This window comes from Carassius auratus, chromosome 27 (genome assembly GCF_003368295.1).
Source record: "Carassius auratus strain Wakin chromosome 27, ASM336829v1, whole genome shotgun sequence".
Classification (NCBI taxonomy): Eukaryota; Metazoa; Chordata; class Actinopteri; order Cypriniformes; family Cyprinidae; genus Carassius; species Carassius auratus.
Window position 1 is genome coordinate 9,662,956 of NC_039269.1, and position 27,423 is coordinate 9,690,378.

Genomic DNA, 27,423 nt, shown 5'->3' on the forward strand with positions numbered 1-27,423 from the left:
TGTCTCTGTGCAGCACAGCAGTGTAGCACTGACCGGCACATCACACATTGACTGTTTTTATACAGTCTATGATTACACCACAGACGGGCACACAGCCCCAGAAGTGAAGCCTTTCGGAAGCTAATTATCCGAAAGACAAAAAAAGGCAAATATAGGCCTATTTAATTTGTCTTGCTAACATCCATGACTCATAAGAGCTATGGCTGCATCCAACAACTTAGGCAGGTGACTTGCTGCCTTCGCTGTTACAGGCAATGATTTTGCAGCCAGCGTTTTTGCACAACGGCACCTCATGAAACTGATTTTAGACCGGCTTCTGAGGCAGAGTAATGGTTTAATGATCTACAGCAAAATATAGAGAGCTTTGGTGATAACTAAGCGGATATTTCATTACTGCAATATTCATTTCTCACTAGAAATAACATCAAAGTGGAAAATGTTGTTCAAAAACATAGATTTACGCACAAACTGACCACAGACTGCAACTTTTAGATGCCATCTTTATTTTTTGGCTTAACTGTCACAGAATGCATTGCAGAGGATTGTGGGATATCAAAGACAGCAAAAGTTACATCTATGCTGCCTTCAGAAATTGGCCAGATGAAGGTAATTCAGGATGCAGCCTGTATGTTAACTAAAGTTTAGCTAGGAAATCTAGGTTAGACCAGTGTGGGTTCTTTCACTGCATGATTCAGTTTACTAAAATGCATTTAGAATGATAACAAAATTCTAGATATGGGTCCAGAAATGTATATATTTATGTCATTTCATATAGTTATCAGTATCACGCTAAGACTGACGTTTTTTCCACCAAAAAGCAGCATGATTACAAATGTGATGTTGATTTTATATGACAGTTCAGTAAACAAGAATTTCTTCAACAGAAAAATTAAAGCACAAAGAAACATAAGACAAAATTTCACTGCCAGACTGAGCAGGAGGAAAATAGATTAATATTTTATGACAGTAAAGGTAAGTGTGCTGGATGGAATAAAGTTCAAACAGGAGGAAATGTATGAGTAACCTTTGCTCTTGCAGATTATTTTGAGCAGACTGTGATACTACAGATTCTCTGCACTTCTTTTTTATAAAGTGTTAACTATTAATTACAAAATATATTATGGCATATGTAAAATTCACAATCACCAGTGTCAGGATGTTTGTGTTGTTTTATTTATTTATTTTTAGTCTCTATTCTATTTTTGTTCTTTGTATAGTAGCCTACATTGTGATATGTAGTTTTATTTAGCACTGGTAATCAAGATTTTTTTTTTTATGTGTGTAAGAAGTAATTTCCCCTCAAGATCTGGAACGAGGAAGTGTCAGAACAGAACAGAATAGTTAGTTATATCTATTAAATTCTTCTAACATCTGAATACCTGCTGTCTTAATTTTTGTAGCCTCACGGTGGCGTCAGATTACCGTGACACGGTGAGTTCAGCCAGGCACCGGCCCGTAAGCGCGCTCGTGGGGAAAGTGGGCGCGAGCGTGCCGGAGGAGTTCGCTCGCGCCGCGGCTCAGGAAGGAACTTCGACGCTCAACTGCCCAGCAAGACCGATGAACGCCAAACTGGTCATTTTCTTAAGCCCTAGCCCACGAAACACCTGGAATATCTCGTCAGGTACGTTCATATGTCGGTAACCCGTGGAAATAGAAACAATTATAGGTGTTTAATCGGGTTTACGGATTTTGTAAACGTGTTAGCTGGTTAGCAGGTAGGAATGAGAGCGAACCTGTTCCCTCAGGTCTAACGTTAACTAACTCACCTCTTCTCATTGGAGAAAACTATTTATACAATCTTTATCGCTGAATTTGTTGAGAAAATTACAATTGAAAGTTTAATTTGAAATGTTAACCTTACACAGGTGTGTTTTAAAGTGTGGTGCTCACCTGAAGGAAGGATTCCCACCTCAGATTAAAGATCTTTCCTTTAGCGTCCTGATGTTTTTATAATTTAACGTTAACGTTACATTTTTTTTTGTAACGTAAATTTATTTTTTACAAATATTTTGGGGAACCTCTGTTTTGTTTTGTTAGTTGGAATATGTTTGACAGGGAAAGCTAATTTCGTGACATTTGACATTGATGTGTCATTGTTTGTGTGTATATGACATGATACAGATTTATGTCATACGTAAAACGGCAAGGAAATTTCACGTAAGTTACATGGGGGAAACGATAATTGTCAACAGCATATTGTAAAGTGTTAGTTTATATCTTCTGCCAAGCAGTTTAACACTGAAGTTAAACGGCTTTACAGAGTTTAAATCCTGGATTAAAATCTATATAACAGCACTTTCAACAGTCATGTTGACAGGGAAGCAGTATGTGAGTGATTGTGTTGGAGATAATGATCTCTCTCTCTCTCTGTCTGTGTGTGTGTGTGTGTGTGTGTGTGTTTGGGTGGGTGGAGCTTTTGTCACATGCTTTGCTCTTACATTGTCTTTAAATTTTGTGCATTATTTATTTATTTGGTTAACTGGAATATTGGCTTTGTGCTCATTGGCATTCTTGTCATTCTATAAAGGTTTTCCCATGACAAATAAAAATACCTTGTGAATGAAACTTGGTCGGTATTCTAGTCCAAAAACATAAAAGAAAGCTTTGATCTTTCTCCAGGTTTCCCAAGGTCATGGGAAACTTGGAAAAGTAATGTAGAAACAAAAAAAATAGTTTTAAAAGTGTCACATGTAGGGTTTATAATTTGCCTAATTATTTTGTTGGCTAGAAATTTTAGTGTTTGAGAATTGTTGTTTCCTTTATATTCAAAGATATAGTAATCATGAATAATCATGAATTACTAAAATGTTTGGAAAAAGTCACAAAAATTAATTGGTCAAAAATGTAGGAACCATTTCTTTTCTTTTTCTTTCTTTATCTGTCTGCATCCCAAAATCCCATTCTCAGACACTTTACCGCAGGATTTATTCTTCCTGATGTCATCACTCATTGGATCAGGCTGGTGTAAGCCAGTGTTTAGTTGCTTAGGTCAGCTGTCTCTGGTTAAGCAGCATGCCAGCATGGGGTATCAGAGATTTCTTTTGATGCTGTGCTTTTTTTAAGAGGACAGAAAGACCCCTGAACAATCAGTTGTGCAAAGAAAGTTCAGCCAATTTTGTTAAGAGTTTTATTATATTTTTTTTATTATTATTATTATTATTATTATTTTTATGTAAACATAAAATCAGTTTTGGCTTTTGCAGTTGGTTATTGCCAAAGAGCATTTCCTTTAATATATTACATAAAATGTGCCATGTCCTGTTTAGTGTCTGAACAAATAAATTACAGTATGTTACCAAGCATTAACATTATTAAGAACACTGTTATTGCAATTGTCCCAGCATAGTCATGTAGAAAAATGAATGTAAATGTATTAACATAGTATCAGTAATGTGACAGACTCATTAGTGAGTGTTAGCAAAATCATTGCTGCACTATCCAGGGCGTTGTGATTGAATATCTCAAGTGTGTGACAGAAATGTTACGCCCCTTACCATACTGTGATGCCATGTCCCAGCGCTACAAGACAAAAACAATAAAACCCATTGGAAACGAGCCATTTTTAGCTTCCAGTGGGGACATAATTACAGATTATAATGACTTATACTGTCTTTTTATGCATTGTGTTGCATCGCGCTCCATAAACATAAAACCATGTCTCCGTTTGTGATTGGAGAAACAACAAACAACAAGCGGCACTCTACACTGCTCAGAACTCGAGTTTGAATCATCAGTGGCAAATTCTTTAAATGTGAAAATATACTTACCTGCTGTGAGTCAGAAAAGCCGGCATTGTGGGCTACTCTCTCAGGATCAGGAAACAGTCCTCTTTAAAATGTGTTGCACACACATAAATATTTGGTTTGACCTGTTCTGGAACAGTGTTATAAGCTTAACCACTGATTTCTAGTTATGTCCTCTTTTGGAAGACTAAACAAAGTATTTTTGCTTTCGCATGAAACACACAGCATCTCCATGACATGGCTGCAGTAGCAACAATACTTCAGAAAGAATAACATTTAAAGCTTCTTTCTTTGCCTATACATTGGGTGGTGTTATGCAAATCTTAACACACAGTCACATAGACATGTGGGGGCATTTAAACAGTAGAAGTGCCGTTAAATAATAAATTGTGATTTAACTAACGTTTCAGAGATTGATCAAAGAATGCCTTTATTTTGTTCGGAGCTGTCACACATTGCGAGTATATCTGCACAAATGGCCAATATAATGAATGATGCTGTTATGTTGCACAACGAAGCTCTTACTGTATTCATGTCGATATTGTGTTTGCTGTAGTTGTGGTGAAAGCGTTTTGTGAGAGAAAATGCATTGCAATGACGAGGTCACTGCATTCACGCGATAAACACAGACTCTTGTCTACTTGATGCTCATCACTGCAGCCTTTCATGTGATGGGGAAATATAAAAAAATGATGCTATAATTAACTTCCACGATTCGTTAATCTCGACAGTTGTAATAGTAAAAAAAAAAAAAACATAGTAAAAGTTATTTTAGAGGGGTTCCACATGTAATACGCATTTTGAATGCACAGATGTCAGCCAACCACAACAGTTGTTGTTTACTCTGATTCTCACAGCAGACATGCCCCTTCAAAAAGAGCATTCAAGCTAGACGAATAAAATCAGGATATAAAAATGCCTTTTATTTCTAAATTTTAAATGTAAAAATTATACTAACAATATAAGTACACCTCAGGAAAAATTAAAAAAGCATTTAAAAAAAGGAAAAAAACCACATCATGGGACCTTTAATGTTTTTATTATGGCTGTCAATCGATTAACATTTTTAATCTAATTAATCACATCTTTTTTTGTGATAAATTGCAATTAAACACACACTTAGCACAGAAATTAAGCACAGACCATTTATCTTGTTTTTAATATTTATTTTGTCATCATAATTTCTATATCCAGCAAAGTAAATCAAAAGATTGAAGAGTGATTCTCAAAAATCTGTATTGTCTGCAAGCTTTTTTTCAAGATAAATTTAGATGTCTTTCCAAAAAAGGACACTTAGTAACTCCAAAAGTATACCAAAGAACCAAATGATATAAGGACATATGAAAGAAAAAAATCTGAATTTTACAGTTTGTGTACAGTGTAACAGCAAAGAGCATTGTTACATTTTGGAGAAGCCAAGTTACCAAAAAATACCCTGAACCAACCACCTGCTGAATTCATATATCTACTACGTTACACAGATCCTTTCCATATAATTAAACATGACAAATTAAAACATTATCATGAATGTGTGTGGAAACAATGTGAATGTACTCGCATTTTGTCAGTAAAGCCAGTCCTGTGATAAGTAGTAAATCTCCATCACGTGCTTTCAGATTGATCAGAATTCTCTACACAGAGCCGTAGTTCTCTGACAATTAGAATATCTTGTTCATAATCACATTTAGAATTCATTCATAATCACATTTAGAATTCCAAACAGTCAGTAAGCAACAGGTGCTTGGAAACACTGTTTTGTGCTCATTTATTGACAAGTCGGCTGTGGTACGGCCAGCTGAAAGCGATGCTTCTCTGCTGCTCACTGCACAGAACAGACACAGAGAGAGACGACACTGTGCTGCTGGGAGAGTCAGACCTCACGCTCGTGGGGCAGCACTGGTGACATTTTCCAACGGAATCATAGCTAAAGTTTTTCCAAAAAAAGTAGTTAGGTTTGTCAGTATATATATTCTATTGAAAGAAGCTGCTAAAAGTATCTGAAAGTCGCTAAATGTAGTGCTGAAGTCCCGCTTGTGTGTGTGAGGCATGGGAGCTGATGGCAGCAGGCGGTGGATATGTGTGGTGGATGAGTTCTTCTGTGTCATCACGTTCTACTAGTTATACAGCTTAAGTTTTGTGTCCTCACCACTGTGAAAAGAGACCCCTCTCAGACACTTTCTGAACATTATTTAAATGACACCTGTTTTGCTGCATTTAAAAAATTCATATAATAAGAAAAATAAACACTGGTATTCGTTTTAAAGCGGTGTGACACCTTAAACCTTGTGCAACTTCTTAATGTAGCAACAAGACCAAATCCTTAATTGCAACTAGGGCTGTGTGATTAATCAAAATTGAAATAAAATCGCGATTTGAGTGTGCGCGATTTCTAAATCGCTTTATAGCACGATTTTCCTCAGCCCCGACCTCCTGCAGTATGTTATCTGAACCAATCAGGATGCAGTGTAACTAAGTGGAGCGCGAGAACAGAGCAGACTGGGCATATGCCTAACTCCAGGTTCACACACACTGTCTGTGATGTGTAGCCTTTCTTTTCGAGCCCATGTAAATGGAACAGAACGTTCACACTGCACGCAGTAAAAAGATGAGAACAGAAAAGGTTATAAATAGAAATGTGCGAAAAGATTTAATATCTTGCGCATCAGCACAGAGAGAGTTGTGAGTGCACAGGAAGGACATAGCTTGAGCGAGAGAAGACACATTTTAAGGCAGCGAGTATCTGAGCCTTATACAGTCAATGATCTGAGCACGCGCATCTGGTTTTTTTTAACAGAGAAAAGGGAATCTGTGTGCGTCTGCATCTATCCGCTCATGCATTATTTTAATGTGCTTTCGCATTACAATAATGTGCTCTCGTTGCTGCTTCTGAACCGCGTACACATAACTTACTGTATACACACAGTAGACGGAGTACGTGTGAACCTTGGGCAATAAATATATTGGGCAAAACATATAACACCTGAGGCACCACTACAGTGAGCTCTATGACCAATGCATTACACAAAAAAAAGTAAAAAATTATTTTATTTTTTTATTATAATCTTTTGCCATATGTCTAGATTTTGTTTGACATCTTTACTTAGTGATTATTTTGACTTAAGTCTGTTCTAGAGACCTATTACAACTTTTTGATAAAGCTTTCATTGGTTTTCTTTTGGAAATATGTTTCAAATTTATACTGAATGCATTTATGACTGTAAAGCATGTCTGTGTGTGTCAAAATCGTGATTAAAATCAAAATCACAAAATTGACTGGTAAATAACACTGGTACATTTTTATTTATAAAACAATGTTAGGTAAACTGCCAGCCTCATTTAGTAGTTCTGGCAGTTACCATCTACGCTCTTCCAAGTGTTTGGTTTTTATTGTTTTCCGAGTTTGTACTGAACTGGGGAAAACCTATTTGTATTATTCACCCTGGGCATTGAATAATTTGCTGAAAGATCTAAATTGATGAATTTAAAGGCATCATCAGGAGATTGGTAATGGAGGTTTGTGATTGTTTTTATTGAGAGGATATTATGTTTAAATATTGTTTCAATGTGTATTTGTTGCATTTTAAAATGTTGTCTTACTGTATGGCTGCTCCCTTGGCCAGCTCTCTCTTGTAAAAAAGATTTTAATCTCAATGAGACTTAATGGTTAAATAAAGGTATAAACAATAAATAAATAAACACAGTCACCAGTCATTGATATTTCTGATAAAATGCCCCCTTGTCTTTCTTTCTTGTTTAGCTGATTCCATATCAACCCAACACACATTACCATGCTCCTCTCCTCCTGCCATTGACCTTTGACCTCTGACAGCAATGGCGGACCGCCCAGTAGCTCCAGGTCAGACGTACATAGAGGTGGAGTATGACTATGATTACAAATCCAAAGACCGTTTGATCACCATTAAACAGGGGGAACGTTACCTGCTTTTGAAGAAGACCAACGAAGACTGGTGGCAGGTGCGCAAGGATGAGGCCACTAAACCCTTCTATGTCCCAGCGCAGTATGTGCGGGAGGTGCGACGTGCTCTCATGCCCCCTCCCAAACCCCTCAATGCAGCAGGACGAGGGGGGACTGGACCCATTCGACCATCTGGCCTGGAGATTCAGCGGCTAGATGACAACAAGAAGAGCCCGTGTCCCTCGCCCTCTGGCATTGCTTTACTGCCGCCCAGGGATGACAGAGGCAGCCCGGGCAGCCCGACAGCGCTCATGCCCCCCACACAAATGAACTCTTCACCTGGCTCACTTCCTCGTTCAAGAGCCGAGTCCCCAAGTCACAAAGGAGATGGAGAGAAAGATAAAGAGTCAGAGAAGAGCAGTAGAGGACTGGAAAAAGATGAAATTCATGAAGAGTTTGCCAGAGAGGGAGGCGGCTTGGATAAGAACCGAAATGATTCAGAATCCGGGGATGATCTCAGCAGTGGTTCAACAGATAACCTACAGGTGAGAATCACTTATATACCCACTCATTAAAGGTGATGTTATTCAGATTCTGTGCTATTAGTGTCAACTAGCAAAATTTCAAACATAAAGCTTGTTTGCAAACACTTTTTACACTCATCACCCTATAACACAATATCTTACTATTTTATCTGGTGCTTGACAGTAAAGAGGTAACGTGCAGCAAAACTTGACTTTAACTTAGCTGTTGAAAAGAAGCTCCACAAGTATACGTAGTGTCTCAATTAAATGCTGAATACTTGATCAAATTCCTCGTAAAAATACTGTCAATGATTACCTTTTTTTAACCCATTTTCTATCTGTGAATTTTGGCAAGTCTTAAAATTTAGCTTGCATTTCTGCAACCCAGTCTGGAAATATTTTCCAATGTATTACATTATCAATGTGTAGCCGGTGTGACAACACCATCTGGATCAGCCTGTTACAGTAGCTGTGCCTCAGACTCTTGCTATTGGTTGGTCTAAAAGTGACTGGATCTTAGCAGGCTGCTCTAAATGTTTTTCTGGTGCCTGGGAGGCTCAGTGTTTACACTTTTTGGGAGATAAACTCATGTATGGCACACTTATGGTGGTCAATGAGCAATAAACTAGGTGTAGAGAATGTATTTTGACCTAAAAAAAATATGAAACATTTAGATGAGTTTAATTGGCAAATTTTCTGGTATTTGAAATGAGATTTAAGAAAAGCTGACAGACAATCTGTTTGATACACACAAACACGTAGACATGTTCATTCTTTAAACACAGTCCTGTGTGTAAACTAGTGCTGAACGATATATCGCTATCGTATCTATATCTAGATATGAACTTTCAAGATATTAATATCGAAAAAAGCAACGATATAGACGATATAGATTTCCCCTCTCCGCGCTCGCCCTGCATACAACTCTGGTAGTCACAACAAACAGTTTTACGAGTGCCCTTGAATGCACCGCTAAAGCCAGCGCGCACACACGAGAGGGGGGGTCGGCATTTCCATGGTGACGCGTCATTGCTTGTCACGTGACACACCGCAGCAGCAACAGCGCTGAATGAACGATGATCTGCTTTTATGTCATTTTTCCTTTTTTATTCAGAATATTCACAAATGTGTTAGTTATGGCATGAAATATCTGATATTCCGATTGTCAAATACATGCAAGTGGAAGTATATTGTTGTTTAAACACCTTTATAGCGATCGCGCTAGTTGAGCTGTATGCGTGATGGGCGCCGCCGTGTTAGTTTGTGCCGCAGACGCAGTTCAGAGAATCGGATCTGTTGGATTTACAAGCTCTATGTTTACAACACGTGAATTCATCCACTTCTCCCGAAATACTTAAAAGTAAGTGGCTGGTGAACTGGGAATAGAATATGTAAACACTGAAGTTACTTACACAATGTGTATCTGATATGAATAAAACGTGTCGAATTATAATGGAAAGGATTATTATTACCTCTTCCATAGACATCAGTGTGTATTTTACAAACTCTAAATGTATTGTTTATTTAGTACTTATGTGAATTTATATGTTTGAAACCTAAAATAAACAGTTTGTGGTTGAAAACACTGAAAAGTTGTGATATATGACAGCTCTGAGCGCGCCTGTCTCAGGCCAAATTCAACATTTGAATTTAGCAGTTGATCATGTGATGCACTTGATCGTACGCTCCAGGGACCAGCCTAGACTGATTACCTGTGTGATCGTACGTGCGAAAGGCTTAAAAACAATACATTTTCTGACAGAGCGGATGCCCCCCCAGCACCCCCTGTTCCAACGTCTATGCACACTGTACAGAGACAGTGGATAAATTAGAAAGAAAGAAAATGAGTGCGGGAGATTATGCGGCCGGTGGCAGTGCAGAATCCGACTTGGTGCCAAAACATAAATCATCTTCCATAATTTGGAAGTATTTTGGATTCAGAAAAAACGATATAAACCAGAGTGACGTGTTGTGCAGGTCGTGCTTAGCAAAAGAACACGTAGTCATATCGTATTGTATATCGAGATATCTGGCATGAAATTCGAGATATGAAATTTTGTCCATATCGTTCAGCCCTAGTGTAAACTGTATTGGACTCTTTCATCCTCTATCTCTCTTTCTCTCTCTCACAGTCACATTCCCTTCTTTCCCTAAAGCTCTTATTTTCGTCATCTCCTCCCACTGTTTTTCTGTCTCATGCTTCTGCTGTGTCATCACAGCATTTCTGCTAAACAGCAAAATATTTGCTGATGTGTCATAATGGCATGTGTAGGGTGGCGTGAATGCTTTGTTTTTAATATTCACTCACACAGATACACTAGCACTGAAAAAAAATTAACAAGGACAGTATAGACCTTTTAAATAAATGCTGTTAAACTTTATATTTGTCAGATAATCCTAAAACACATATATCGAACTTTTCACAAAAATATTAAGCAGCAATTGATAAGACATTATTCTTGAGCAGCAAATAAGCATATTGGAATGATTTCTGAAGGATCATGTGATGTTGGAGACGATTAATGGGTATTAAAAATTCAGTTTTGCATCACAGCAATAAATGTTCCTTTTAAAATATATTCAAATAGAAAACAGTTGTTTAAATAATAATAATACTTCCCAATATGACTGTTTTTACTGTAATTTTCATTCATTAAATGCAACCTCCATAATAAGAGATGTATTTGATAAACATTAAAATATTACCAGTCCCAAACCTTTAAATGGTAGTATATATTTGCTGCATATGTAACTTATTTTGGCTTGTTTAGGATTTGTCCCCCTCTGTTGTTTTAATTGTATAGCAAAATCTCTCTACAAATTTCACATTTTCCGTCACACTGTAAATACTGTCTAAATGCCAACCTGTTCCCATCCCCTGATTATGGCCTGCCTGTAAACATCAGAAATCCTCAAATCAAAATAAGGGTCTTGCCATCATGGAATTTCAGTAGTCTTCAATATGCCATAGATAAAGACTCTTTAAAACCGAGCTAGGTGTGTTCTGTTTGTGTAAGTGTGTCTGTTAATGTGTGCGACCAAAGGTCACCTGCAGGAACATGGAGGACATACCCATATATCTCACTCTCCTGAGAGAAAGAGATGAAAACTGTCTGTAGTTCCTTCTGTGTGTATAAACAGAAGGATTGTCTTTGATCATATGAAGTTTTGCTTAATCTCTCTGAGAACAGAGGGAGAGCGGGACAGAGTTTGGGTTGGGATGTTCAGCATGACGTGATGGTGTTGGATGGGAGGGGGTGAGGAGAGTGATGCTCTGTGTTTGTGTGCGTGTGTATTAGCGCTCTGCACTGGCTCTAGCATCCTGCATCCAGCTCAGTTCAATGTCGCTTGCTGCTGCGTCTCCCGTTATAGGATATTCTGCACTAAGCAGCACTGCGGAGACACCATGTACCCAGAGGAAACGGTAAGAGAGACACTCATACATGTGTTTACACCACGCTTGGCAGTGCACGAATACTTACACAAGCACAATTTCTGCATTTATCACAGCTATACTTAAAAATAGTTTTCTCTCTCTCTCTTTGTTCTCATTTCTTTCTTTCCTGTCTTACACATATATTTAAAGGTTTACACAGCCAATCATGACAATTATGTTATTGTTTACTCATGTGTTTCAGAACCTCTATGACTTTATATCTTATTTGGAAGATATTTTTGTCTATAAAGTGAAAGTCAATGGAGTCCAGTGTGAAAGTATTATATTTCCTCAAAGTCTTTTCTTTTACAATCACATTCTTTTCTTTTGTCTTGCACAAAAGAACGTCAGAATTGTCATTTTTGGGTAAACTATTCCTCTAATTATTGGCACAAACAGTAGACAACTTATTGTTTATGATGGATTCTGTTCTCTCTAGCCTTGTAAATGCAGTTGAGCTTGCATGTCCAACACAAATGTTTACACAGGTAGCTGTATAAACATTCACACGAACAGCAGCTTTCACAGAAATAAGCAAAGCCAGAACATGATGTGCTTGTATTATTGTCTTGCGCTACCGTTACATGCTGATGTGACCAGGATGTGCATGTGGGTGATGTGCATTGCTGTATTACATAAGCTTTGCTACATAACAGTTCAGTGGACAGCTGGCCTGAGAAACGCACAGACACTGCATCAAGAACACACACAATTTAAGAAAGCATGCACTTGGCATATACACACATCTCCACACAAGCAAGCTAAAACACACAGTATTACCAAGCTTTGGCTTTAGTGTGTGTTTTTGTCTTTGCTTTTTACACAACTGTAATGATGTGATTGTAAAAAACAGTATGACTTCTGATTCCTCTGATCAGGATGCAGATGAAACGCATAAGCTGTTTTAATCTGTTTGCTCTGTCGACTGAATGTCAGTGTTCAACTGCTCCATGGGCCTATTGGCCTGAAGCTTATATAATACTATAATGCTAATACTGTACGGTAGCTACTGTTAATACACTTCACTGTAAACATGGATCATTATCATTGCTGCAACAGCTTTATTTATCATTTTTGTGCAGGTTATGAAGGTTTGTTTTTGTGTAATTGTCCACTGACAAAAGTAAACAAATAGACAGCATTCTAATGCAAATTCCATTTCTGCTTTTATAAGGCTGCTGTGTGATCAAGGCTTTAACTTGCCTTAAAGGGTTAGTTCACCCAAAAAGGAAATTAATGTCATTAATAACTCACCCTCATGTTCGTCAGACCTCCATTCATCTTTGGAACACAGTTCCACATATTTTAAGATATTTTAGATTTAGTCTGAGAGCTCTCAATCCCTCCATTGAAACTGTGTGCACGGTATACTGTCCGTGTCCAGAAAGGTAAGAAAAACATCATCAAAGTAGACAATGTGACATCATAGGGTGAGTTAGAATATTTTGAAACATGCAAAATACATTTTGGTCTTTATTTAGCCTTTATTTAGCATTGTCTTCTCTTCTGTGTCTGTTGTGAGCGCGTTCACTGCAGTTTAGTGATATCCGGTTTGCGAATGAATCACTCAATGTAAATGGATCTTCTTGAACTAGTTCACCAAATCGAATTGTATCATTTGAAACGGTTCGCATCTCCAATAAGCATTAATCCACAAATGACTTAAGCTGTTAACTTTTTTTTTTAATGTGGCTGACATTCCCTCTGAGTTAAAACAAACCAATATCCCGGAGTAATTCATTTATTCAAACAGTACACTGACTGAACTTCTGTGAAGAGAGAACTGAAGATGAACACAGAGCTGAGCCAGATAACGAATGAAAGATTTGAAAGAAAGAAGAAATCGTAGTTTTTGCTATTTTTGGACCAAATGTATTTTCGATGCTTCAAAAAATTCTAACGGAGCTATTAGAAGCTTTGTGTATCCCTGCACGGGGTTGATTTTGTGTAATGAAATCTTGTTACACAGATGAGTGGAGTCAGCACTCGATTTGCATGCTGAGTTTCTGATAACTGGTGTTGTATCATCTTTAAAATGGGATTTTTGCAGTCTCAGCCACAGATTTGATCTCAGCTGATGCATATTGCAGACAAAAATGGCGAGAGAGTTATCAAAGTCGCAAGCTTCAGTTTGATTGGCTGGCTCTAAGCAATTTCAGAGTCAGGGTGCACAGTATTTTATCAGTTTTATATAATTTTAAAAGAGGTCTCTTAGGATATCAAGTCTACATTTGTTTGATCAAAATACAGTAAAACAGTAAGATTGTGAATTATATCTTTACATTTTAAAATAACTAAAAAAAGTATTTTATTCCTATGATGCAAAGCCGAATTTACATTCAGCAAAATTACTGTGTTCTAAAGTGTCACATAATCCTTCAGAAATCATTCTAATATGTTGATTTTTGGTGCTTTTCAATGATAAAACAAATAATATTTAATATTTTATATTATATAATTAAAATGTTATAGAATATTAATAATGATCTTTACTGTTATTTAAAAAAATCTATTTAATGCATATTTTCTGACTAAAACTATTTATTTCTTAAGAAAAAAATAATACTGACCCATTTGAATGATAGACCAGAGACTGTATATAACAGAGAAAAAAATACTGGTACAACAATTTACAAGAGAAATTTAATTGTATTTAATTAGATATAAGCTGTACTTGCATGGCTGAAAATAGATGCACAAATTTCTAAGATGGCCACTGAGTCAATTGACTTGCCCTTTAAGATACCTAATAAGTATTTAATTTTGAATGAAAACAAAATTTGTCCACTTCCACTTGTTTTTTGTTTGTTTTTGTTTGTTTACTTGAGTGTTGTCAAGGCAGCCATTCACCTGCTCCAACATTTCATGAGCAAGCACTTTATATGCTGGTATATTATTGTTATATTGACCAGAATAAGACTTCAGTTTGTCTATATCCGCTTTCCACTACTTATGTTTGTGTCAACAGGGTGTGTTTTATGACGTCATCAAGTATTTTAGAACGTCTTGCCCAAGGTTTTTTTCACGTGGTGCAGCCTGAGCTATATTTTCAGTATATTCTCTCTGACTTTAACCTGACTTCAAAGCTTGCTGCTCCCAAGGGGACAGTACATGTGATCATATTCAGTACAAACTTGCATACTCAAGTATTGTTTAGGTTCAAAAGACATTTTTTCATTTTTAGAGTGCTAGTTAGCTTCAAGGCGAGGTTCACTATAAGGAGGACTCCACGCATTATATGTAGTGGTTGACCGATATATCGCCAAGGTTAATATATCTGCCGATATTTGGCAATTTGCAAATATTGCCAAGCTTTTCGATAAGCTTTTCTGCTTTGTTTTTGAGGCACCTGAGCAAACACAGTGCTCACATTCCTCCCTCTTGTTCACCCCGTCGTCGTTTACAGTTCTGTCTAATACAGATAGAAGCCTGTCTAATAATCAGATTGAATGGTTAAACAAAGGAATTAATGTATACAAAAAAGTATTATAACGATTGCTTTTATATTATAAGTAGTTGTCAAACATTATAATACTTTCTTGTTTGCCATCAGCATTAAGCAAATACGCATTTATATCATTTAAACAAATCTTTGTCAAATGAATGCAAATTTTGTTGAATAAAGCTGTGAGATCTTGTGAAGTGTTCCATTTTATCCAGCATGAGCGCGTGTTCTCTGTGTGATGGTCGGTTTGTATTAATTGAATGCTTTAAACTTTAAACTCATAATTTCAAATTTTGCTGTCCTTTATGCATTTGTCCGTTGTCATATTAATGTTATTTTCTCTGTGTGCTGTATGTAAAATGAGTGTTACCTTGGCTTTATTTGGAAAAATATGATTCTCAATGCACACAAACTTTCCAGAATACTAAGTGCCCTGTTGGTTACAGTGTTTACTTCCTATTTAATTATATTTTTATTAAATATTTTGTTCACTTATTTGTGAACAATACCTTTATCTTAAGGTATAGGTATGTTTATTTTTATTTTTTTTATCTATTGTCAAATTATTTCAGATTTCTTAAATATTAATATATATTTTTTTTTTACAAATTATATCGGTTTATATCTGCTGTCAACGTCCCTGCTATCCAAGATATCGGCATCGGCTATCTAAAAACCATTATCAGTGGACAACTAATAATCTGTCCCATCATTCTTGGCACAGAGGACACTCACAAATGTAGGATTACTCCTCATAAGGCGAGGAGCTTTCTAGTGCTGGTCAGTAGTGACTGACTGGTTGTGTGTGTCTGTGTGGTCACAGAGGGTTTATTTATAGAGAGCAAAAGCATAAGAAATCTTTGCATTTGTTACCCACAAAAGACCCTTATGTGACAAAATAAGAAGAGCTACTCGAGACACTATTAGATTAACAGATTATGTCTCCTCCTGCTGCATGCTGGGAGGCTTTGGTTTGCATTTTGAGGCTGGATTGGCTATAGATATTTCAGTATGATTTAGACTTTGGTTTACAGTATTTTGAGGGTGTTATTCAAATGATTTTCTTCCGTCTTTACTCTCATTCTTTTTCTTCTTTTGAATATCTTTAATTCCCTCATTCTATTGTGTTTTGGGTGCATGTCTATTAGAGAGCGGCACAGAAACACACACGTCTGTGTCTTTAGGGCATGTTTGCACAGAGTGTTCTGCTGATTTGAGGTGTGGAGTCTCCTCATGTCAGAGACGGAGTGTGAAGTTGAAATAGTGGAAGAATGAGTCTTACATTTCAAAATGCTCTGATTGTTATATAATTCTTATCTTTTATTTGTTTATTTCTAACAGTTTAAGTACATATTTAGCATTGTTTTTTTCCTAATTTAATTTCCCTCTTGTTTCTTCAGCTTAGCCATAAATGCTATGCATATATGTTTAATGATAGTAAGAGTTAGAATAGGGTTAGAAAGGCTAAGAGAGGGAGTTATAGAGGTCATAAAAAGAGAAATAGAGGGAGTTTTTCTTTATATAGAGGTAGAGAAAGAAGTGGGGGCTACGAGAGGTAGTAAGAGGTAACGAGGGAGAAACGGAGTTAGCTTTGCTCTCCTGCTTTGAAAAGGATTCTGTTCTGACATGCTGCAACTTCACTTACGCTTCCTCATTCCAGCAGTCTTCTACTCGCTCACATACACATAATCCAGTGCTGTATCCTATTCTTCTTTTGGCTCCAATTGAAAAAAATAAATAAATAAAATAATGACTTGAAGCTTCTAAATGTAAGAAATGCTGTTATACCAGAGTTTGCAGTATGGATTTAGTGTGTAAATACTACAAAGATAATCCATGTAGTTTCTTTGCTGTTGCATATAAAATCAAACCTGCAGGTCAATTTTTTTGTGAGGAGTCATGTGTTATTTTATCTGAAGGCCTAGGTCTCAGCTCTTAATCTTGAGGATTCACACACACACATGCAGCACTGCGCCACCTGTTGGCTCTTTCTACGCATCTCTCATCAAGCTGGTTTCTTGATGCTTTCCCTTTGAAGATCTAATTTTGTTTTGAATTATCAGGTCAGGTTTGTTAAAGGCATCGTTCTCCTAAAAATGGACCATTTAAGGACAAATTTGGCATTACTTAATTTGCTCAACTATGAAACCTCTCTAGTGAATAGCTTCTATCAGAAAGATAGGTTAAACAGCTGATAAATGCATCACAATGATCCACATGACTCCAGTTCATCAATTAACATCTTATGAAGTCAGAAGCTTGATCTGGCTATATTTCTCTCAGATTCAGATAAGAAGACTTTTTCACTGGAAAAAGCAATATTATGGATACAAGACTATCAATTAATTTTTGGATGAACTATTTCTTTAAAGTTTAAACAAAAAATGTGGTTCTCTCTTGATGTGCTATTCTTTGTGTATGTTTGTGATCATATGTTTGTGTTTATATATTACTCGTTTGTTTGGGTTTCTATTGTTGTTTTTGTTATATATATTTTTGTCTCCTGATCGTTATGCAGTGTATGTAAAATGCTTTATTGATGAGTTTCCATTGTGGAAACTAGTTGGATGATTTTTGTTTTCTTTGCCCCAGGCTGTACCATCACACACTTATTTGGACACAAAACACTTTCAGTGGTTTTGTTTTAAATACATTTTTTTTTAAATGTTTTCTCTTTCTCCAAGCCATTACATAATCCCACCCACAGCGTATGTGAGGCGGTGTAATTGGCTGGGTCCGGTTTTAGTAAGAGATTAGCTACTGGCAGTATTACTATTAGCATTTACTATTACGTGAATGTTTTTCATTAGTTATGGAAATTTGCTTCTTATATTAGCTGTTAACCTGTGATTATATTTAATGAAAGTTTAGTGCACAATGGTATTAATTAAAGAGCCAAAGATAATTGAAACATTGATTTTGTGGCGTCGTCTTGCCAACACTTCATTACTGCTATGAGCCTGTTGTCCTCAGCAGCCTGAAAAATTAGTGCTCATGATTGTTAACTATAATTAGCTATGAAGCCTCTTTCTCTCTGACACAGACTGCCATTACTTTAATTTTCAGTACAGTTGTTGATGAAATCTTGTATATGAAGTCATTACGATATCATTGTGATCACATGATTATTTATTTGGGTATAGATTTGTTTTTTCCTCTCTCATTGACCTTAAACATCTGAGTTTGATCACACCACAGCATTAGCTTGTGTTTTTGTGCTTTAGCCCATATCTGTAATCTGATGACATTATCCTCTGTGGCTTAAACTGTTAAGTGCCATCCAGATTCACCATGCACATATTTATGTGAGCTCATTACCCTGTTTCAGATGATGCAGTGATGCATGCTGGGATTCTTTGGCTTTGGAAGCTAGGACTGGACTGGTTCACTTCACTTATATTATTATTTATAAAAAACAAACAAACAAAAAAACCCTTCAGCTTTGCAAATATATCAAGAGAGCTTTCTCTCTGACACACACTTAGTTTAATGTGCTTAGTCATAATTAAATTACCCATGGGGCTGTTGTGTAACAGGTTTGATTGAATGACAAGCTGTAGAGTACACTGTTTGGACGTAGTCGTTTACTTCCTCCATCTCTCTTTAGCTCTCTCTGTTTCAGTATTTGGTAGGACTAGAGATTTCTAATTTTATTCAGTGCTTTTCCCTGTACTTTGTGCTTTATTGTGCAGTTTTCCTCATTAACCAGATTATTTAGTTTTTATGCCTTTAATCTAATTTTGTTCATAGGCCTGGTGGTAAAGTAAGTGTGCATTTAGTTGTGTGTTGCCAGGATCTGGAATGTGGTTGTTCAGGTTCTTCTATAAATAAGTTTCAGGTATGAAGGACAGTCTCACTTTCTCTCTAATCTATCCCATGTTTCCCTCTCTGACTGTGACGCTATCTATCATTCTAGTCTTATAATGTCCCTCATGAAGAAAATACTATTCTTATCAGCTCCTGTGAGGAGTAGGGATCCATCAAAAGTTGAGATGACATAAAACCACTTTTTCGGTCTTCGCTCAAATGAGAAAATATGTCAAAAATCTGGAAAAACAGAAACTTTAACAGGTTGGATAACAGGAATTTTGACATGGAGAAAAATCAGTGTGCATGTGATGATGTATCATATAATACATTTTAGGGTATAATTGTATTTCAAAGTCAGTGTGGTTTGTTTTCTGTACAGTTTTTGTATTGTTTCTATACAATAACATGTTTAAGCTTGTATTTTCATATGAAGTCACAATAATTGAGCCTGTAAGTAGCAGAATAAGTTGATTTAAAAAAAAAAAAAAATGAAATTTGAAATTTAAATTGTATTTATTAACAGAGGTAGGCTATATGATGTCACACTTGTCCGTGTGTGAAGACATTGTGCAGCGCAATTCCGTGAATGAATGTTCAGAAGTGAAAACTTTAACAGATTTCCCGTTTAGGGAGTAGGGAGCAATGAACACTGTGTAGGCACCATGACAGTTGGAACACAATTCATGCACTGAGCTCACTTTTAATGAGTTGATTATCTAAATCAGTTGTGTTAACAAAAAGAGAAATACAAAATATGCAGAGCTGGGGGGTGCGAGGACTGGAATTGAGGACCACTGCATTAAATAATACTTAATTAAGTTTATTTAAACACAAGCTTATTACAATTTGAGTTTACTTTGATTATTTGTGCTATATCAACCATTTCTAACAGCGATTGTCTCTCTCTCTCGTAATGCAGATTTTAGGTTCAGGGCAGGGCAGGCCTGACTCTCCTGTCTACACAAACCTACAGGACCTGAAGATCTCTCAGTCCTCCACTCCTCCACTGCCGTCCTCCTCTCCACTCCACACCAATGGCGACTGGGAGACTCACAAAGACCAGAATGGCAGACACTTCTACTACAACCGCAGCACACAGGAAAAGACCTGGAAACCCCCACGGGCACGGGACAGCCTCACCAGGAAAGAGGAGAAACGAGACATGACTGACACTGAGGTACACACACAACACCCTCAGATTACACTCAACACAATAGACAGTGATACATGCATGCACAAACACACACGCATGTATTAGCTTTTTTCTTGGTAAATGCATGATTGGATATCTAAACCCCATCATGGTCTTGGTAAATGCATGATGGGATAGCTAAACTCAGACTATCTCAACCTAAGCTGTATATTTTTACGCATGCAAAGGATTCTGGGTAATTGATTTTCTCTATCTGGTGGGTGAAGGGTTGATTGACTGACTGGTGATTTATTTCTCATCTCTCTTTTCCTTGTCTGCCTCTCTGAATTAGCGCTTTTACTTTTTCTCTATATTTCTTTCTACTCGTCTTGCTTTTGTGTGATTGGCCGGGTGAAGGTTCTGTCATCGGAGGAAAACTGTCTGAGCAGCCAATCAGACAGCCAGTACGGTTCGCCCCCTAGAGGCTGGTCTGAGGAAATGGATGAGCATGGACACACTCTCTATGTGTCTGACTATACTAATGAGAAGGTACAAAGAAAAACTCAGTGTGTTTTCATGGTTGACATTTTGTTTTCTTCATCTTACTAAGCTCACAAATGGAGAAACGACTAACTTTTCAATAAACAATTCGCTTTTTTTTTAACCCCTCGTCATGTCTATTAAGTTTTTATGCATTCGTTTTAAAAACTTCCTTTCTGTTGCATTCTGTAAAGGCACCTTTTTACTGATTGTCTCCGACAAACAGTTTCCAACAGATTGGAAGTCCCATGGAGAGTAGCTGTGTTGAATGTGAATGTGAAATTTTCTAATTTAACTTCATTATATGAAATATTTGAGCTACAACAAGTATTTTAATCAAAACTATACGCGCATGGAGAGAATTACAAATATTTTTGCACTAATACGTTAATCGTCAATATATATTCATACATTAATTTTACTTTGTCAATATGAGGTGAAATGCGGCAATTGTAATTGAATGTTGGAGACAGTGGAAAGGTGCCTTTAGATATGCCTTTGTGAAGGAAAAGGAATCAAATCCAAGTGAAACCAGAACCTGCCTTACAAGGCTTTGTTTTGTATATGTATATAGTGGTTGAAACACAAAGACGAGCGAGGCCGGCTGTATTACTACAGTGCAGATGGCTCCAGATCTGAGTGGGAGCTTCCTAAAATCGGTCTTAAATCACAGGTGAGACAACAGATTCAGGTGCTTACCAGCATTAAAATATTTAGTCAGGAAATCCCAGAAATCTCGTTCAATTTGGTTTATTAAAACCTACTAATCCTAGTGTCAGTGCCCTGTGGAGTGCTTAATTGAAAGTGTGTGTCTGTGTGTGCATGTACACGTTTTGAGAGTATTTCAGTTTGTTTCCCTGAAATTACTCATTTCCAGTCCTAATAATCTTGCATTTTCTTGTTCCACCTATTTTAGTCTAACCACACCGCTCTGCTACCAGGAGATGCGCACAAAACTCGTAGTCTTGACCGAAGAATGCCCGATTCCATTCCTATCAGGACGAGACACAGCGTATATTTGCACGAGTCCAATGACAAGGTACACATGCATATGCATACAAATAGGCATCATAATATTGCACATGAGGCAATGACAACATGCGTAATGGAACTGCTCAAATTAAATTCAAATGGCAAGTTTAATGAAACCAATAATCAAAGCGTTTTAATTAGTGGTTAGACTCTTATTTTTCAGTTTATTATGAATATGTTTCACCCAGTGCTTAAGCTAATGGCTGAAACGGCTGATATTTTAGTTTATCTAACTGCTATTTCTATTTCTTCTTCAAGTTTTACTACAAGCTTCTAACGTCTGCTTGTAATATCTGTATATATTTTTATTATTTATGTAATAATTTAAATACATTAAAAGCTTGACTATGATTTAAATAATTCATAAGTGTCATAATGAAACTGCTTAGGGGTGATTATTTACAAGCACTGTCAAATGCTGGTCTGGTTGAAATGAACACTGTACCTTTCTTTAAATTAATGTAAATGGCTTCCATCCAGATTTGGGATATGATGTTTACATGTGCTTATGTTTGACTGAAGTTAAAACAGAAATCCGTCAAGGACCGGCGAACTTTACCCCCGCACCGCAAAAGCACCCTCCGCTCCCCCCCTTATAGGCCACAAGTCAGTGTTGCCTCACCTCTATATCCCAGCAACCAATCACATCGTCTGAGATGATTGCATGCACCCTCTCACCCACTGCAACTCATTTCACTATATACAGTGATTTCTTCACGAATACTGTACAATATGTGTTTGAACTTCATGAGAAATTGCACATGAATATATGTGACCTGGACTACAAAACCAGCCATAAGAAACACGGGTATATTTGTAGCAACAGCCAAAAATACATTGTATGGGCAAAAATTATCAATTTTTCTTTTATGCCAAAAAATCAGTAGCATATTAAGTAAAGATCGTGTTCCATAAAGATATTTTGTAATTGTGGCATCCATAATTGTAATCGCGATTAGAAATTCCATTGATTGTGCAGCCATGTTTTGTTGTCCAGAGACACATATTATTCTTAAAGGAATTGTTCACGATTAAATTTCAACTGTCAATCATGTACACACGCTGATGTTGTTCACAACCTTTTGTCTTCGGTGGATGGTTTTGAGCGGAATATATTTGAGCTGATGACAGCTGTATATGTATATTTTTGAATGAACTCTTTAATTATTTGAGAATTGTTTACACTTGTGTGATTAATCACATTCTTTGATTAAATGATCAGTAAGTCCTGTCTAGTTTTAGAATGGGTGATTTTTACTTTAAGACTTCCGGCAAAGAATAGACTATCCTGTCTTCCCCTGAAATGGAGGTATATATTGTATATAATGTTGTCTGGATTACATCTTAGCCGTTATTGATCCGATTTAATAGGTACAGTGATTGATGACTATTGATAACTGTGGATTACTTTTCCTGATTATTACAGGTGTTGATAAAATTGTACATGAGTCATTTGGTTTGTTGTTTTCCTGTATAGGACACCAAAACTGGCTCACCTGACTCAGACTCCTCCTGTCCCTCCTCTCCTAAACCCCCTCACTCTGTTAGTATCAGCATCATCCCTCTCTTCTCCTTGCCCTGCCCTACTTTCACTCCTCTCTTACTGCTGAGCTATTATGTGTGCTTGCTTGTGGTGTGGGTTTTTAGAATAAATCAATAGTCCACGAGGACTGTAAGCATTAAGGGTTTAAGGGTGTTGGATAGGCTCAATGTGAAGTGGAGTGCTTTAGCGGTTATGGATGGTTAAATCACTGGACGACCTCTAATGGATCAATGCATTTAGAATGCCACACCAATATGACAAAACTTTTTTTGTTTTAAAAGTGATTACATTAGCAAAGTAAAAAAGAAAGTCAGTTTTGTGCAATGATACAGAATTAAATGGATGTGTGATCACAGGTGTCTGCAGATTTGCATGTGGTTTGAATGCAACTCATCCAATCAGATTTTAAAACGATCCATTTTATAAGGTTGATTTAAGGTTGCTTCTTTACTGAATACTGAAGAACGGAATGCAATATGGCATACTGCAAACAGGCCTAAAGCATCACTATGCTTATGTGTGGTAATTTCTCTCTTATGGTGGTTCAGCCTCTGTTGCGACTAGACAAAGTTAGGTTTCTTCTGACTCTGTTCTGAACTTGATTCTGTGGCCACTTTTATTGTAGTTTGTTCATTTAAGTTTGTCTTCTGTCTCTCTTCTCACATCTGTTTCTCTGTTCTAGCCGTCAGAGAAATGTGGCACTTTAAACATGACTAAAATCACTGAACATGGAAAGAAGGTCAGGTAAGTAAAAGCAAGCAGGGAGGGAATGATCCCATTCATTTGACAGAGCAAACAAATGTTTAACTGTGCTGTGCTGATATTTTTTTTGTTTGTTTGCCTTTTGTCATGCCCACAGGAAGAACTGGACCTCCTATTGGACAGTTTTGCAGGGTTCTTCTCTACTATTTAATAAGGGCCAAGGAGGCGGGACTGGTTGGGTGAGCGACAGTTCAGTACTGAGAGAAAATCATCAGTAGCTTATGTGATATGCTCAGTTTTATATGTCTGATGTGTATGTTTTATGTGTTCATTCTTTTCTCAACAGTTTGGAAGAGACCAGAAGCTGGAGTTCAGTGTGGAACTCAAAGGAGGATCAGTGGACTGGGCAACTAAAGACAAATCCAGCAAGAAAAATGTTCTAGAGGTAAAAAGCTGGTTGGAAAGTGGTTCACCTAATTCTCTCACGGTTTGATTTGGTTGAAAGAGATATGAACGTTGAACTGTTATTAAGGTCATGCAGTGGATAATCCTGTCCTTTTTGCACAGAGCTTGGCTGATGCTGTGGTGAACAGCTTGATGTCTAAACCTGATTAATTGTGTGACAAATATTGTTGTTTAATTTTGTTGTTTTCATGCGTCTAGTTGAAGACTCGACACGGCATGGAGCTCCTCTTGCAGTCTGATCATGAGAGCCTCATGAATGAGTGGCACAAGGCTTTGACTGAAGCCATACACACATATGTAAGATCACGCTTCTATACGGCTTCACTTGCATTACCTCGGCCCTGTAATTATTCTGATTTCTCGTGTGTGCATTTTGTGTTGCAGGCTTGGGAGTCTGATGAGGCCATTGAGGAAGACATGCTGGAATCTCCTGACACTGAGAAACATGACAAAGAAAAAGAGCAAAGAAACTCCAAGAAGAGCAGAGGTGTGCATGTGTCTGTGTGAATGATTCTGTTGAACTGTTTCAGAACTTAGGCAGCTTTTTAGTGTATTGCTAAGCTAACAACACAGTCCTCTAATAAGAATAAAAATGCATGAGTCAATCAGCAGTGGGTGATTTATTTATAATAAAGCCCACTCACATCATTCAGCCAAGTGCACCTGGAGTAGTGTTGTTTAAATAGACTTCTCTTTCCATAATCCTTTTAGATATTAAGAAATCAGTAAGCATGGATAATGCAGAACAGAAGAAGAAGACAAAGCTGATGAAGCTCCTCACAGGCAGACCCACTTTACAGGCCGTCAAAGACAAGGGTTACATTAAAGGTACATGTACATATACACACAAAACGGAGTGAACAGAGTTATTGGACAAATTCAAAGACTGTTTTATTGTTTGTTTCTCTCTGTGTAGATCAGGTGTTTGGCTCCAGTTTGAGCAGTCTTTGTCAGAGAGAAAGTACCACCGTCCCTCTCTTTGTCTCGATGTGCATTGAGCAGGTGGAGAAGAACGGTACACTTCTGTTCATCCCATGTGCAGCTGAATATTGTCTATATCTAAATCTTAAATTTGCTTTTACCCCAGCTTTGAATGTTTAGTCTTACTAAAACTTGAATTAAATTTTTTATTAACCCTCATCACTGGCTAAGTTTACATGCACATCAAATTCCATGTAAACATCTTAATATCTCTGTATACATGATTGTTGTAGTAGCCGATCTATTCATCTGCTTTCTTTCCCACTGTTATTTCCTGGATAATTTAGTGCTGTCATTGATTCTACAGTATGTTTAGTTATTATTAATTTCATTTTTTTACTTTTTTCAAAATATTAATTAGGCCTTGAATATTTCTTACCTTCAAAAATGCCAGAAAACATATCCACAAAATGGAAAAGATTGTGCAGTCAATAATAATAATAATGCACTTTATTTTCCATTTTTTAAAAATGGTTTGTCATAGTTACCTAAAACTATAACAATTGAAATGGTCACTACTTAAAATTAAATAAACATTAACTGAAATAAAATATAAACAAATTATTAAACTTGTTTCATTTCTGCAGTTACCAAGCCAACTTTACTCAGTTTAACTTGAAGTAAAATAACTAAAACTAAATAAACATAAAAAATACAAATTTAACAAATAAAAATGACTTAAACTTTAAAATGAAAGTGAAAACAGTAAATATAGAAATATTTGAAATATAAAAAACTATAATGAATCAATTTAAGTAAAATGACGGCTTAATATCACAGTATTGATGTGCAAATAAACTGGATGAGTTGATACTCACTGCTGTGAACTGCATGCTAACATGCTTTCCAAAGGTTTGTAATGCTTGTCATTGTTTTTGTCTCTTTCTCACCTCTTCTAGGGTTAGGAGTGGATGGTTTGTACAGAGTCAGTGGAAATTTGGCCATTATACAAAAACTGAGATTTGCTGTTAATCATGGTACATCATGCTACCTTTTACACCCATACTGATTTATACTTAACCGATTACTCATATGTATGATAAAAAGAGATGATTATTTTCATCACTTTGATCTACATAAATACAGATGAAAAAGTGGATTTAGAGGACAGTAAATGGGAGGACATTCACGTGACCACTGGAGCCCTGAAGATGTTTTTCCGTGAGCTGCCAGAACCTCTTTTCCCCTACGCTTTCTTCAACAACTTCATCTCCGCTATCAGTGAGTGGAGATCAGTATTTAACAATGGTGTTTAGAGGGAGATGCTCACACTCATCTAACACTGTCGTGTGTTTCTTTGTAGAAATGATGGATTATAGGCAGAAAGTTCAAGCATTTAAAGATCTGATGAAGCAACTGCCACGACCAAACCACGACACCATACAGGCGCTCTTCAAGCACTTGAAGAAGTGAGTATAAAAGGAGAGAACAATGTACTGTAGAAGGCACATAAACATAAATGGAAATGATTAGTTTGCACACAACACTCTCTCTCTCTCTCTGTAGAGTAATCCAACATGTCGACGAAAACAGGATGACCACGCAGAGTGTAGCTATCGTGTTCGGCCCAACGCTTCTACGCCCAGAGGTAGAGACAGCAAATATGGCCGTGCACATGGTCTATCAGAATCAGATCGTTGAGCTTATTCTTATGGAATATGAGACCATATTCGGCAGGTAGGTCAACCCTTTGACCAAACCCAACGGGACACAGTTACTACTGAAGACCGACAGCCCATTGGCTGCCAGACTGAACACTGAACGTAATGTTTGGTACATTTACGTGAGAGGAATATCTGTATTAGGAAAAAACAGCATTCTGGGTTCAACATCAACAGTCAAATCCTTCCTCATATCTTTATTGGACTAAATTATAGTCTTTTTTTTCTTGGCTGGCTGTTGTATTATTTTTATATACCAAAATTCATTGGACCATGTCACTTTTGGACCATCTTTGGATTCATTTGGAGCAACAAGGGCTTGAAATATGAATGTTTTCTGTCTGACTGAAAACAGTGTTGCATATTGGAGAAATCTGATGCTTCATTTTAGATTTCCGTTCATTACTCAGTACTACATTTTGCATCACGTCTTTCAATGGTAATACTGTAATGGTTTGGAACAACATCAACTGATTGACTGAGATGTAAGACA

General features: G+C 37.0%; 1 protein-coding gene across 7 annotated transcripts; it reads left to right on the forward strand.

Moving 5' to 3' along the window:
• Positions 1-1,420: 1,420 nt before the first annotated feature.
• On the forward strand, positions 1,421-27,174 carry LOC113045380 (rho GTPase-activating protein 12-like). Of its 7 annotated transcripts, XM_026205743.1 has the most exons (19): positions 1,421-1,621; positions 7,501-8,204; positions 19,794-20,051; positions 20,424-20,555; positions 21,121-21,219; positions 21,463-21,585; positions 22,101-22,184; positions 23,056-23,121; positions 23,804-23,865; positions 23,981-24,062; positions 24,170-24,268; positions 24,487-24,585; positions 24,673-24,775; positions 25,000-25,116; positions 25,205-25,303; positions 26,169-26,246; positions 26,356-26,490; positions 26,573-26,678; positions 26,776-27,174. In XM_026205743.1, the coding sequence occupies exons 2-19, from the start codon at positions 7,575-7,577 to the stop codon at positions 26,948-26,950; spliced, it is 2,547 nt and encodes an 848-aa protein (XP_026061528.1). In that variant the 5' UTR covers positions 1,421-1,621; positions 7,501-7,574; the 3' UTR covers positions 26,951-27,174. The 7 variants fall into 7 exon arrangements, with proteins under 7 accessions (XP_026061528.1, XP_026061529.1, XP_026061530.1 ...); XM_026205744.1 differs by lacking the exon at positions 22,101-22,184 and having other exon boundaries at positions 1,422-1,621; XM_026205745.1 differs by lacking the exons at positions 22,101-22,184; positions 23,056-23,121 and having other exon boundaries at positions 1,423-1,621.
• Positions 27,175-27,423: the final 249 nt, after the last annotated feature.

Excerpts from the sequence above, each read along its gene's own strand:
- LOC113045380 (XM_026205743.1), top strand. The coding sequence starts at position 7,575 with ATGGCGGACCGCCCAGTAGCTCCAGGTCAGACGTACATAGAGGTGGAG. Across the intron at positions 20,052-20,423 it reads GAGACATGACTGACACTGAG|GTTCTGTCATCGGAGGAAAA; the intron begins GTACACACACAA and ends GGCCGGGTGAAG. Across the intron at positions 20,556-21,120 it reads CTGACTATACTAATGAGAAG|TGGTTGAAACACAAAGACGA; the intron begins GTACAAAGAAAA and ends ATATGTATATAG.